The sequence below is a fragment of the Hippoglossus stenolepis genome, chromosome 6, assembly GCF_022539355.2.
Source record: "Hippoglossus stenolepis isolate QCI-W04-F060 chromosome 6, HSTE1.2, whole genome shotgun sequence".
Taxonomy (NCBI): domain Eukaryota; kingdom Metazoa; phylum Chordata; class Actinopteri; order Pleuronectiformes; family Pleuronectidae; genus Hippoglossus; species Hippoglossus stenolepis.
The window spans coordinates 3,597,449-3,612,918 of NC_061488.1; the positions used below are offsets into that span (position 1 = coordinate 3,597,449).

The 15,470-nt window shown below is 39.9% G+C and overlaps 1 protein-coding gene and 1 pseudogene across 1 annotated transcript; both read left to right on the plus strand.

Annotated features, from left to right (window-relative positions):
* The first annotated feature begins 8,074 nt into the window (after positions 1-8,074).
* LOC118104169 (lysophosphatidic acid receptor 4-like) lies at positions 8,075-9,162 on the plus strand. Its single transcript, XM_035151161.2, has one exon. The coding sequence runs from the start codon at positions 8,087-8,089 to the stop codon at positions 9,047-9,049; it is 963 nt and encodes a 320-aa protein (XP_035007052.2). The 5' UTR covers positions 8,075-8,086; the 3' UTR covers positions 9,050-9,162.
* A 4,019-nt stretch (positions 9,163-13,181) lies between these two features.
* LOC118104170 lies at positions 13,182-14,102 on the plus strand (annotated as a pseudogene).
* The last annotated feature ends 1,368 nt before the right edge of the window (positions 14,103-15,470 follow it).

Sequence of the window (15,470 nt, forward strand, 5' to 3'; positions counted from 1 at the left end):
GACAGACAGACAGATGGATAGATAGATATGTTATGTTAAGTTATTCTTCTATAATGATAATAACAAAAGATATAATTATTACTATTACATATGACTGTGGTTGTTGTTATCGAAACAAGATTGTCAAAATTTGGAGTTGAAACTTCATAAGTTTAATAAAACTTTACATATATTCGTGAATAACTCTGCATATAAAGTGTAAAACAGAGTTAAGATTTCATAGTATTTTTAATTTTTTACTGTTATTCTGAATGACGCTCTCTCTTGTTGGAGATTTGGTGTCGTGGAAGCAACAATGTCCCGTCTGCTTAGTTTAATCCAGTTTTATTTTGTTTTGGGCTTGAGACACTGGGAGATACTTGTGTCTTTTAGTAATATAGATGGTGTTTGTATTAGCTTGTCGACTTTGCGCAGGCACCTCAGGAGTCTGCGGTTGTTCAGACGGAAAGACCATTCCGATCTGCTGGACGTTGCAGTTTTCCTACAGGATCAGTTGAACGAATATGGAATGCTTCACGGATACAAGATGATGCATCTGAAATGCATTCAGGCCGGCTACGTGGTGACTCAAGAGACAATCAGGCATTTGCTGAAAATACTGGATCCCCACGGAGTGCAACCGAGACGCCGGAATCGCATTCGACGACGTTTGTATCACAATCCAGGTCCGAACTTTTTATGGCACATAGATTCATATGATAAACTCAAACCATATGGAATCTGCATCAATGGTGCAATAGACGGGTTTTCAAGAATGGTGGTGTGGCTACATGCATACTCTACAAGTAGTGATCCAAAGGTAATCGCTGGATACTTTATTGATGAGGTGTCATCAAGAAATGGGACTGCTACTCGAATTAGATCAGACCTAGGGACAGAGAACTGCTTCGTGGAGCAGATGCAAATATTCATGAGAGATGATCATATGGACGAATTTTCGAACAGATGCTTTTTGTATGGCTCAAGCAATCATAACCAACGGATTGAGCAGTGGTGGGGTTTTTAAGGAAGCAACATGCACAGTTCTGGATGAACGTATTTCAGGATTTAAAAGAGTCGGACCACTTCTCTGGTGACTTCCTCGACAAAGGTCTGATACAATTCACATGTCTCGAAGTAATAGAGGTAAGAAAAACTTTTTTTTGCTTTTGGAATGTAGCCTATAATTCAGAGTTTTAATACATTATTTTGTCCATGGTGTCATATGTTAAGCAAGTGTGTGAGGTTCTTCTTCTATATTACCAGCAACAAAAGTGAATTCCACTGTTAAAAAAATGAAGCACCACAGGAGGTCCTTAAAAAAATATTTAATACCAATAAAATACCCACATTTTTTCTCACTTCCCCACTCTTTTCCCTTATATTTAGAGAGAACTGCAGGATGTTGTTCACCTCTGGAACACTCACAGAATTCGCCCATGCAGAAATGCGGTGTCCCCAGGAGGACGTCCGGTGATGATGTACACCCTACCCCAACTATTTGGTGCTAGGGAGTACCTTAAAGAGGTATCCCAACAGAAGATACAGGCATGCAGGGAGGAATGCCTACAGAGAGGACCGTATCCCTGTGATAATACTGTGTTTGACATTTGTTGCCTTGTCATGGCAGAAAACAGTCTTCATCCACCCACCTCTCCAGAGGAAGCCATTGAGCTTTACAGGTTTTTTACGGGCTTACATATATGCCCATATTTAATAACCACAAGTTGTTCTACTGGATCAGATGATTGAATATGAGCACCCATCCTCAGCAAAACAACACTATATTTGCAGTTTTTCTATGGGTGGAAAATGTTATGTTGACTGCGAATTTCAGTTTAAATGATTGACAGATGTATTGTCTCTAAGTAATGAATAGCAATGAACTCTAAAATAATTGACATCTCCCCTCTGAGCTTCATATCATCTCTTTTCATTCATCATTATGGAAAAATGATACATCTCAACAAGGTAACTGGGGCAGTCCTGAAAATAAACGTCTCACATTTTGTCTTTGCGAAAAATGTCAAATTTGTCCTCATAGTGGAACTACGTAGCATGACTGAATGTGGTCTGACACACTTTGGTTATTCTTGCATAATCATCCATAAATCAAACATGTTATAATATCTTAGGATGGGCTGAAACCTTAAAACACCCACACTTCTGGCCGCAGTCCAGTGGTGTTTGGCATCAGACAAACCTGGTAATACAGAGAAGTGCAACAGTTTAATTTCTCCCCTATGTGATTTAGTGTTTATACACTATTTAAGCATTTATGAAATTCCTTCCTTTTTGTGTCTTTCTCATCAAGATATTTCAATTGCCACCGAAGAATTACATGGCATTTGGTGATGTAGAGATGATGTTAGGTGTTGAAATATATTGTCTATTATTTGGTGCTGATAAGTGAACTATCTTTTATCGTTTAAATAAAAGCAGGCCAATCTTGCCTAGGTAGCCTAATAAAATGTGGTCTGTCATCCTAATATTGTTTTCATTTGCAGTGTGGCTACCATCACACCATCAACAAATAAAGCCTAATTTCCACACTAATTAAAGTATGCCTACATTTTTTTCCTTTTTGAATTAACCCATGTTTGATCACATAAACATTTCACAATAACTGTTATGTTCGTGTTTCGAAGGATGAGGCTTAGTTTATGTCCCAAAGTAGCTTTATTGCAAGATGCCCTAAGCAACATATATGTGCATCTTAGTGTTTTCTTACTTTTCTGCTTCTTTAATTACTCATATTTAACAACTGCTGCCACCTAGTGTATAAAACATGCAGTAGCATCTGATCGCAGCAATAAGTAACAGGGAAATGTCTACTTAAAAGATTCTCTGTGAAGGAATTTGATGGATAATATAAGTTTTCAAGATTTTATCCATTGCAGTTATCCAAAGTCAGCAATTCTGCTCTGTGAGACAGGGTCCACCAGTTTTAGAACAAATAAATGCTTACAATAAATAGTCAAGTACCATTTGTGGCAATGGGTAGTTAAACTTATCTGCAGTGAAGACACAATTAGTTTGATCACAAATGTACAAAACAAGAGAGAAACCAGTGCTTTTTATTTATAAAAAGTAGGACACTTTTGAGGTACTCCTTAATGTATATTACAACAGATTAACAAACAAACACAGCCAGTAATAACAGCTGACATGAGCAAGAGGCTCCAATTCAATTATAATTTCTCAGTAAAAAATGCAACTGTGTGAGAACCATTTCCAAAAAGATTCTCCTCAAACTGATATCAGACAATTGAATCAAAGTAAATTTGAAATAGATGTTTCTTAGTAATTTACATAACAAAATGTGTGAAAAAAATGACTTTTGTAAAAGGCTCAATTTGTTTATAGGTCTAGCTTATTTATAGAATCACAGGGTTCAACAGATGCTCTGTAAAGTGTCATTAATACCACTATAAAATAAATGAAAAGCTTTTTTAAATAATTCAAGAAATTTGAAAGTAGTAACATGGAAAAGCCCAGCCTGTTCAGGCATTTCAAACATCAACATTTTTCAATAACAACACTTCCAAAATAATTCAACTCTACTTCAGTGTAAAACCTTGGACACCTTAACACAACAAAATGCACAAAAGAGACAACATCAGAAAGGTTTAGAGGATGATGTCTTTGCCACTTAAAGACTTTCACATTGTCTACAAACCTGTACTGAGCTGGTATATTTAGATGAAAAAAGTACACAAAAGCAGTAAACAATTTTGCAAATTTGCACATTTGTTTTTTGGTGTAGTAGTCCTTCAAGTGCATGAACAGACTGTTCATCAACCATTTGTTACAAACAGTTTAAGTGAGGTGATGACTTTCTTGATGAAATAGAAAATGCTAATCATGAAAAAAAGAGCTCATAATACAGCTCCTGAGCTAATTACCACATCTTCCCCACATTATCTCGGTGTCACAATCACACTGTTTTGATCTTGACTGTCGGCTCTGATAAGGCTACAACCGGACAAAAATTAAACAAGAAAGGGAAAGGTATGTACATGTGAGTGAGTGACAGAGGCACTCCTATGCAATGTCCATTGTATAGAAGTTGCTGGACAGTATAGTCTCTATTTCAGCTCGAAGCTCAGGATAGCTGTTGTAAGTTGACGGCAGCTCCAAAGTTGGGCCACAAGTATGTGCAATTGGCCGCTGTGCCAGCCCTTCCAACGAGGTGAATATGACTTCAATTTCCTTAACGCAGATGACATCAGACCCAGTCACAAATCTTAACATCTTCCGGAGGCCTATTTCATCCAATCCCCTAATGTACTGATGTAAAAACCGCAAACTTTGATTCTCTGCTGATGTAGCTGGAGAGGCCGTGATCAGCTTTAACACCTTTCGCGTTGTTGGTTTAAGATCATCATACATCTTCCGGATTTCCAGCACACTGGGGAAGAACGTCCTGAGAGTTGGTCCTGCGACTGCTGCGATGTTATCCAGTGCATATTTCGGTTGCTGGATTATTTGCTTGTGGGCCACTTGGAGAAGCACAGCTTTCAAGTTGTCTTGTGTTGGTACTGTTCTTACTCCCATGCGATCCATAAGATCAAGGAACTCATCTTCATCATCACCAACGAGAGCCTCTTGCAAAGCAGTGGACAAGAGATCACGCTCAGACTGACTAAGATACAACATCAGGGAGTCAAACAGTAAATCAGGTGAGACAGAATGTTCACCAAATGTGACTGCTGCTGTAAAGGCTTGAGCGAGCCGAGAGGGGAAATATCCATGGTCCTTCAATCCCTTGACCATTATTCTACCAACAGATCTCCATTCTTCTTCTTGCCATTTTGGGGATAGCGATGGAACCCTCACATCTGCACCCTCTGCTGCACAGTCTAAAAATTCTGTCCAGAAGGCAGCATATATACGTCCCTGGACACACCATCCACATCTGCACCAATTTCATCAATGAAGCTGTATTTCACAGAGTAGCTTATCATGGCTTCATCCTTGAATTGAGTAATCAGTTCTTCTAAGAGATTCACTCTGTGAAGTTTCACAGTCACATGCAAAGGTTCACAAGAAGCACTTGGTGGGGCAGCAGGGACTGTCTCAGAATGAATAGGAGTTGAGGTGTAGGTGTTGGTGTTTATTTGTGCCAAAAATGACTTCCGATGTATTGTACAAAGATGTAAGATCAATAATCTCAACAGCAGTAGAGACAAACGCTGACATGTTGTTGGTACTTTGCCCATCATCTTCCACAGTGTGTGTTTGCTGTTCACTGTCTGGTGTTTTCTGTGTCAGCTGCTCAACATTTTCTGCTGTGTTTTTCTGTTGCTTGTCTGCGGCTGTCTGTTTATCAGCTCCCTCTGCCATTTCTGTGAACATGTCTTCTCTATTGAATAGGTAAAATCTTAACACCCCCAATTTATGTGTCTCATAGAGTTCTCCCACACTAATACTGTCATCAAGGTATGCTTCCTGAAAGTCAACAATATCGGGACTAAACTCCTCCCACTTTCCATTTCTCGAGTTCTCATTTGGGAAAAATAGTCTCTTAGCATGTGACAGAATGTCTTTCTTTGTGGCTGTCTTGGAAATATCAAGAAGTCTGGTTCCTCCACCATTGCGTTTTCTCACCTGTCTCTTATCATTTATCCAGCCTAACTCTATTTTTCTTGTCACCTTTGAGGCCCTTTTATTATTTCTTAGATGCATCTTTGTTGGTTGCATAGAATGCTCTCCCTCAGAATCTTGAAGTCTGTCTTTGTTGCTTTTTGTGTACATTTTTCTTTTTAGTTTTTCAAACAGGGACAGTCTTTTTGAATGGACTCCACCTCTTGTCTGTTTTCCCATACAGAACCGCCTTGTAGCAATCCAATCACCATATGCTGGAATGTAGGCAGCCAAAGTGTCATCATCAATTTCTTCAACTACTGAGGTGTCACTCTGTAATTGAAACAAAACAACACATTAAGACATTATCGTTAACTTAAGTGTAAGAGACTGGCTTAAAAATACACCTAAAGTATAACCAAGTATAACCAAAATTGTTTATTTCTGTGCTGAAATTATCCTCTCCCTGTTCTGAGACTTACACGATCCTGCTGCATTTTCTGAATATTCTCCTCAGGAATACCTCGACTCTGAAGAAATATCCTCAGACCATCATCTTGTGGGAGGGGGGGATTTGAGGGTGTAGCCATTGCTGGTTCTGTACAAATGTAGGAAAAATGCAGAATCTATGCACATCTTTGTTGCATCAACAAATATGAACAGATTTAAGATGGTCACATGAAAATTAAAAATTCCAATTTCTTTAAATATCTCAAAACTGCATTCATTTATTTCATATAAAAGCATAACAATATAATAACGTTTTATAAATACTGCACGACAAGATTATGTATAGTACATATTATGAATTTTATGGGGATTTTGATCGATAAAGGAAATATAGCTCTGTGCGAAATGTCCATGCAAAATGTAACTTCATCAAAATACTAGATAGGTTTATAAACAGAGGTTGTTGTTTTTTTTCAAGTGAATGCAATACGCTTCCGTGCGAAACCAAACTACGCGTAAAACCACTTTAAATAAACTACATCTCACGTAAAGTTTACGTTTTGTTTAGCAGCTTCCTGTTAGCTTTAGCAACACCTGGTTAGCTTAGCTAGCTTAGCCGGTAGCTAACAAGACTAGTTCGACCTTGAATTAAGTCAATACGATCAAATAGTGTTTAAATCTTAGTGTTTAACCCGGTTAGTGTTTAATTATATATTATAATGAAGAATAATCATCAAAATGAGGCTGAAACGATAAAAGCGTTTCAACTTCTCATCTTCATCATGTTCAGAGATACACACAGAGACTTCCGGTCTGAGCCCTTCAGAATAAAAGTAGTCCAAAAATGTATTTATTTGTTTGGATGGATGGATGGATGGACAGACAGACAGACAGACAGACAGACAGACAGACAGACAGACAGACAGACAGACAGATAGACAGATAGATATGTTAAGTTATTCTTCTATAATGATAATAACAAAAGATATCATTATTACTATTACATATCACTGTGGTTGTTGTTATCGAAACAAGATTGTCAAAATTTAGTATTGAAACTTCATAAGTTTAATAAAACTTTACATATATTCGTGAATAACTCTGCATAGAAAGTGTAAAGAACAGGGGCCTGGTCTCTCGAGAACCTGAAACAGGTTGACCTGGTTATAAAACTACAAAAAATTAGTTTTTCTTCGTTCGGAAATCTCAAGGATCCAAGGGCCTGGAATAAAAATGAAAGTTAACAAACACTGTCTGAATACAGCCCTGTAGTAAATCCTCATGAAGGTTGTTATGTTGTGTTGATTCAACTAAAGATCATTTAGGAGGCTGCAGTTTGTGGAGGTGTCAAACTTCGAGGGGAAGTTTGTGTTATTTAAACGTCACTCTCTAAAGCAGACTCATTATAATATAAACAAATGGCCAAACAATGCAACGCATTCATAATAATTCAGTTTATTATTTTTAGACTGCAGTGGGTGGTGAATCTCATGTCATGCTATGGTTTCCTGCTCCACTCGTCATACGGTGCGCTGACAGAAAATTAAGAAGCCTGAGCAAAGAGCTGCATGGTCTACACAACGCAGAGAGCAGCTGCACGGTGATAACGCAGCAGCGCAACAATCTCAGGTGTTGCTTTCTACATTTGGAGATCAGACTCTCAACAACTAGGTAAGTGACTTTGTTTTTATGTCAAAATCCTTTGTTTATTGCTCTATTTAGTCTGGGTTTAGTTTTCACAACACGTTTACCTTCTTAGAAGCAGCTCCTGCAATGAAGGGGAGAGTCACAGAGGTTTAACATCTAATATATATATATATATATTGTCTCACAAACACCGTTAGAGAAAGTGTTGCCTTTATTTGTGTTATTTGTGACTGATTCGATGAGTAAAAGATTAGTTTCCAATGTTGTGTGAAAATAAAAGCGGAAAAACTCGGAATGGAAACATGTTTGTGTTGCTACAGTTACAGAGGAAGGTGTGCAAGGCAGCAGCGTGAATGAAAACCAACTTACACGTTCATTTGACTTCTTTCACAGACACACAAACAAACCCCCTCAATCGTTCATCATGAACGTGACAGACGGCTGCAGCCTCCCCTCAGAGGAGTATCAGTACTACCTCTTCCCAGTGGTCTACATCCTGGCGTTAGTCGTGGGTCTACCTGGAAATCTGGCTGCTCTCTTCGTCTTCACCTTCAAGATCACCCCTCGCACAGCCTTCAGCGTGTTCATCAGCAACCTGGCCCTGGCGGACATCGTCATCCTCTGCACTCTGCCCTTCAGGATCCACTACCACCTCAACAGAAACAACTGGGTGTTTGGGGACGTCGCCTGCCGCATCACTGGGGTCCTGTTCTTCTCCAACATCTACATGAGCATCTGTTTCATGACTTGTATCTGTGTGGACCGCTACATGGCCACGGTGCATCCTCATGCCTACCTGAGAGGGCGGAGGCCCTGGTGCTCTCTGGCCGTGAGCGTGGCGCTCTGGTGCGTCGCTGGAGTGGCGATGCTGGTCTTCGTCCTCCGGGGGCCTCTGGAAACCAACGTCAACCAATCTGGAAGCCAAAGTTGTTTCGACAACTTCTCCAAGCACGAGTGGGAGACGCGTCTGGTGGTGTACAGCCTGCTGATCCTGATCTTCGGCTCCCTGCTGCCCACCGTGATCATCCTGGTGTGTTACCCGCTGGCTGTGAGGCGCATCTCCATGATCAGGACTAACACAGCCAAAAGAGCCTTGAGGGTCATTTACACCATCCTGGCCATCACACTGCTCTGCTTCCTGCCCAACCACGTGGTGTCTCTGCTGCACCTCCTGATACGCATGGATGTCATCAAGAGCTGCTCCGCCACCAACCTCATCTTTGACGCCAAGCTGGTCACCATGGCCCTCGTCACCCTCAACACGTGCCTGGACCCCGTGCTGTACTATGTCACCACCAGCCACTGCAAATGGAGGCGCTGGAAGATGACATGGCTGTGTGGACGAGTGCAGAGGAGCAAGGGTGTTTATACGATTTCAGTGGACTGAAAGAACTGAACCTGTAGATATATAATGTAAATATAACTCTGCTTCCTTGTCTATATATGGAACTGGAGACTTTTATATAAAATATTAAAATTGTCATTTTACATCAAAATAAAGGGACGGATCGAAAACAGGGATCTGATTTTCTGTATCTTGTGCGGTTGTGTCTTGTAATGAGTCTACAGCAAGCAGACGTTAAGAATCAACATTTCTCATGTTAAAGCAATGTTATTTTATATTTTACAAACTTAAAACAGAAGAAATAGACCCTTGCAACGATTTAGGCTTTTGAACAAGTTATTGTATTTTTCCTATTTCTTTTTAAGTTCATTAAATAAAAAGCGGCAGCACAGTAACATTTGTAGTATCTGTCATTTTAATGTCCATTCACTACAGTGTTTTACTGATATTAAGTATCTAGTGTAAGTGTAATAACTCCACAGCTTCACCTGTGTGGGGGGGACTGGCTGCACAGTCAGGACAAATCCAGTCACCTTCAGGGCCCGTGGTTAATGAAGGTGTGAGGCAGCCCATGTGATACCTGTCAATCAACAGTACGAATAACTTTAACAAATGTAGAAAACTTTTTTTATTTCCTTCCGCTCCAATACTGTGACTGCAGGATGAGACGTGGTGATTGAAAACGTGAAGTACCGGAGGATTTACTCTTGTTCTAAATATAACGTTACTGCTATGACTGAACACTGATGTACTGTTCTTCAAAGTGCGTTGAATCATGTCAAATTAAAACTCTGCTGCGACCCTGAACACCACATATGAATAATGACTTCGAGTTAATGACGAAACCAAACTACGCGTAAAACCACTTTAAATAAACTACATCTCACGTAAAGTTTACGTTTTGTTTAGCAGCTTCCTGTTAGCTTTAGCAACACCTGGTTAGCTTAGCTAGCTTAGCCGGTAGCTAACAAGATTAGTTCGACCTTGACTTAAGTCAATACGATAAAATAGTGTTTACATCTTAGTTTTTAACCCGGTTAGTGTTTAATTATATATTATAATGAAGAATAATCATCAAAATGAGGCTGAAACGATAAAAGCGTTTCAACTTCTCATCTTCATCATGTTCAGAGATACACACAGAGACTTCCGGTCTGAGCCCTTCAGAATAAAAGTAGTCCGAAAATTTATTTATTTATTTGTTTTGATAGATAGATAGACAGACAGACAGATAGATAGACAGATAGATATGTTATGTTAAGTTATTCTTCTATAATGATAATAATAACAAAAGATATCATTATTACTATTACATATGACTGTGGTTTTTGTTATCAAAACAAGATTGTCAAAATTTAGTGTTGAAACTTCATAAGTTTAATAAAACTTTACATATATTCGTGAATAACTCTGCATAGAAAGTGTAAAGAAAAGGGGCCTGGTCTCTCGAGAACCTGAAACAGGTTGACCTGGTTATAAAACTACAAAAAATGAGTTTTTTCTTATGTCTGGAAATCGCAAGGAACCAAGGGCCTGGAATAAAAAATAAAATGTGAAGCATGTGTGACCTCTTTGTGCACATCGTGAAATTATCGTACAGATTGTGTAGCCTGCTGGAAATGTTGGGAAAAGGAAGGTATATGCTTGAACATGCACTGTGAACATGGCCTCAAAAATCCACGCATTCTGCTTGAAAATGTCCAGGTCTGCAGCTTTTATTCTCTATCAAACTTTATATAAGGACAGCTTTTATGTGCCTTCTCTTTATTTCTAATAAACTGTTTATGAAAGTTAACAAACACTGTCTGATAAACAGCGCTTTAATAAATCCTCATGAAGGTTGTGATGTGTTGATTCAACTGTAAGATCATTTAGGAGGCTGCAGTTTGTGGTGCTGTCAAACTTCGAGGGGAAGTTTTGGTTATTTAAACGTCACTCTCTAAAGCAGACTCATAATAACATAAACAAATGTCCAAACAAGGCAACACATTCATATAATTCAGTTTGTTATTGTAACACTGCAGTGGGCGGTGAATCTCATGTCATGCTATGGTTTCCTGCTCCACTCGTCATACGGTGCGCTGACAGAAAATTAAGAAGCCTGAGCAAAGAGCTGCATGGTCTACACAACGCAGAGAGCAGCAGCACGGTGATAACGCAGCAGCGCAACAATCTCAGGTGTTGCTTTCTACATTTGGAGATCAGACTCTCAACAACTAGGTAAGTGACTTTGTTTAATGTCAAAATCCTTTGTTTATTGCTCTATTTAGTCTGGGTTTAGTTTTCACAACACGTTTACCTTCTTAGAAGCAGCTCCTGCAATGAAGGGGAGAGTCACAGAGGTTTAACATCTAATATAAAAGCAGTAAGATAAAAAATCTGTGGTCTCACAAACACCGTTAGAGAAAGTGTTGCCTTTATTTGTGTTCAGTATGTTGTGCCATAATGCATCAAACGTGATACCATGAAATAGTGTGCCTTTCGGCATTCAATAACTTTGGTTATCAAAATAAAATATTAAATATTAATATTTATTATGAATATTAAATAATAACTTTAATTGATTAAAGTTACCTCGGGGCACCACCCTTCAAAGGAAGGGAAAAGATAGCCAATTTATTGAATAAGTCTCATAAAAGTACTAACTACAAATTTGGAACTCTGATTAACAATTAAATTAATAACTATAACCAAAATTACCATATAGATAGTTAGCTAAGTTGAAGGATATGGAGTTCTTGACAGTGTAGAGGTTGGCAAAATTCACTTATGCAACATTAATATAGAAACATTTGTGAAAGAAAAACATTTATTATGAATATAATAAAGTATAAAAACACAAATTACTAACGGTCTAATTGCTAAACAAAGACAGGTATGTGTGTATACATGTGTATGTGTCTGTGTGAGTCAGCGTGCTTTCAAGATGGTGGCTGGAATGTTTACGACCTGTAGAGATAATGAGGTGAAGAGTTATGCGTGTGTCTGTGTGTGTGCCAAATTAGAGGAAGTTACTAGATTGGATGCAACGAAAGACTGTGCAGAGCATAACAGACTAACATTACTTTCTCAATAACTTGTACCCAAAATATCACAACACCACAAATCAAACTTATAAACATCACACAGAATCGAATAAACAGTCTTGCTTAGCCTAGTATAATTATTAAGCCCAGTTGTGTTACCCGTCCGTAGAAAGGGGAAAAAGAGTTGCTGTGCAGTTCGAAGTCCTGTGAAGTCGTCTTGCTGGTTTCTGTCTGGCTGTGTAGCTCAGTTGCTGGTTGAAGTTTTCCTGCAGGACATCGAGTCGCTGCTAGGACGTTGGTAGAGCTTGGAGGGCAAGGAGGTTTCCTTGGTGAGATGAGCTGGGAGCTGCACCTTTGTGCTCCTCTCGAAGAGTTGGATGGGAAGAGAAGATGTGAGCTGGAGAAGAGGCTCGACAGCCTTCCCTCCTGTGGAAGGATTGTAGGAAGAGGGCAGAAGAGACAGAAGAGGGGGAGACCAGGCCTTATATTGGCCCGGTGACCTCACAGGTCATGGGGTCCAGAGTGACCAATGGGAGTTGAAACCTGTGTCCCTGGGGGGGTTTTCACACCTCTGTGTGACGTTGATGCACTCTGGGAGACTGAGTTCCTTGCTCTGGTTTTTGATGGCCCCTAGGAGACTGAGTCCTGGGGGAACATGCGGCTTCAGGCTTTTGACTGAACATGTGATACCGAAGTGTTGTCTCACAAAAAACCAGGTCCCAACAAGTATTTTCTTGTGGTTTTTTCACTTCACTCTTTTTGGATAATCTCTGTAACAAATACAGGTCAATGTGTTGTATGCAGTGTAAAAAATGTCCATCATAGTTTATACCTGAACAAAACAGATGAATGTGTTAAGTTTCTTGAGAAATGCATTAGAAGCAAGGATTAGACATTAAGGAATGTCGACATGTGACTGATTCGATGAGTAAAAGATTAGTTTCCAATGTTGTGTGAAACTAAAAGTGGAAAAACTCTGAATGGAAACATGTTTGTGTTGCTACAGTTACAGAGGACAGTGTGCGATGCAGCAGCGTGAATGAAAACCAACTTACACGTTCATTTGACTTCTTTCACAGACACACAAACAAACCCCCTCAATCGTTCATCATGAACGTGACAGACAGCTGCAGCCTCCTCAGAGGAGTATGAAGTACTACCTCTTCCCAGTGGTCTACATCCTGGCGTTAGTGGTAGGTCTACCTGGAAATCTGGCTGCTCTCCTTCGTCTTCACCTTCAAGATCACCTAGCACAGCCTTCAGCGTGTTCATCAGCAACCTGGCCCTGGCGGACATCGTCATCCACTCTGCACTCTGCCCTTCAGGATCCACTACCACCTCAACAGAAACAACTGAGTGTTTGGGACGTCGCCTGCCGCATCACTGGGGTCTATTTCTTCTAACATCTACATGAGCATCTGTTTCATGACTTGTATCTGTGGACCGCTACATGGCCACAGTGCATCCTCACGTCTACCTGAGGCAGCGGAGGCCCTGGCGCTCTCTGGCCCGTGGCGTGGCGCTCTGGTGCGTCGCTGGAGTGGCGATGCTGGTCTTCGTCCTCAGGGGCCTCTGAAACCAACGTCAACCAATCTGGAAGCCACAGTTGTTTCGAACCCAACTACTCCAAGCACGAAAGGTGGGAGGCGATCTGGTGGTGTACAGCCTGCTGATCTGATCTTCGGCTCCCTGCTGCCCACCCTGATCATCCTGGTGTGTTACCCGCTGGCTGTGAGGCGCATCTCAGAATCAGGACTAACACAGCCAAAAAAGAGCCTTCCGAGGGTCATTTACACCATCTGGCCATCACGCTGCTCTGCTTCCTGCCCAACCAGTGGCGGGCTCTGCTGCACCTCCTGATGCATGGATGTCATCAAGAGCTGTCCGCCACCAACCTCATCAACAACGCCAAGCGGGTCACCATGGCCCTCGTCACCCTCAGCACGTGCCTGGACCCGTGCTGTACTATGTCACCACCAGCCACTGCAAATGGAAGCTGGAAGATGACATGGCTGTGTGGGCCAGTGCAGAGGAGCAAGAGGTGTTTATACACGATTTCAGTGGACTGAAAGAACTGAACCTGTAGATATATAATGTAAATGCTCTGCTTCCTTGTCTATATATGGAACTGGGAGACTTTTATATAAAATATTAAAATTGTCATTTTACATCAAAATAAAAGGGCGGATCGAAAACAGGGATCTGATTTTCTGTATCTTGTGCAGTTGTGTCTTGTAATGAGTCTACAGCAAGCAGGCGTTAAGAATCAACATTTCTCATGTTAAAAACAATGTTATTTTATATTTTACAAACTTAAAACAGAAGAAATAGACCCTTTTAGCGATTTAGGCTTTTGAACAAGTTATTGTATTTTTCCTATTTCTTTTTAAGTTCATTAAATAAGCGGCAGCACAGTAACATTGTAGTATCTGTCATTTTAATGTCCATTCACTACAGTGTTTTACTGATATTAAGTATCTAGTGTAAGTGTAATAACTCCACAGCTTCACCTGTGTGGGGGGACTGGCTGCACAGTCAGGACAAATCCAGTCACCTTCAGGGCCATGGTTAATGAAGGTGTGGGCAGCCCATGTGATACCTGTCAATCAACAGTGCAGTGCTTTAGCAAATGCAGAAAACTTTTTTTATTTCCTTCGGCTCCAATACTGTGACTGCAGGATGAGGCGTGGTGATTGAAAACGTGAAGTACCGGAGGATTTACTCTTGTTCTAAATATAGCGTTACTGCTATGACTGAACACTGTTCTTCAAAGTCGTTGAATCATGTCAAATTAAAACTCTGCTGCGACCCTGAACACCACATATGAATAATGACTTGGATTAATGTGAAACCAAACTACGCGTAAAACCACTTTAAATAACTACATCTCACGTAAAGTTTCACGTTTTGTTTAGCAACCTTCCTGTTAGCTTTAGCAACACCTGGTTAGCTTAGCTAAAAGCTTAGCGAGTAGCTAACAAGATTGGTTGACCTTGACTTAAGTCAATACGATAAAATAGTGTTTGTCTTAGTTTTTAGCCAGTTAGTGTTTAATTATATATTATAATGAAGAATAATCATCAAAATGAGGCTGAAACGATAAAGCGTTTCCTTCTCATCTTCATCATGTTCAGAGATACACACGAGACTTCCGGTCTGAGCCCTTCAGAATAAAGTAGTCGAAAGTTTATTTATTTATTTGTTTTGATAGATGAATAGACAGACAGACAGATAGATAGACAGATAGATATGTTATGTTAAGTTTATTCTTCTATAATGATAATAATAACAAAAGATATCATTATTGCTATTACATATGACTGTGGTTTTGTTATCAAAACAAGATTGTCAAAATTTAGTGTTGAAACTTCATAAGTTTAATAAAACTTTACATATATTCGTGAATAACTCTGCATAGAAGTGTAAAGAAAAGGGCC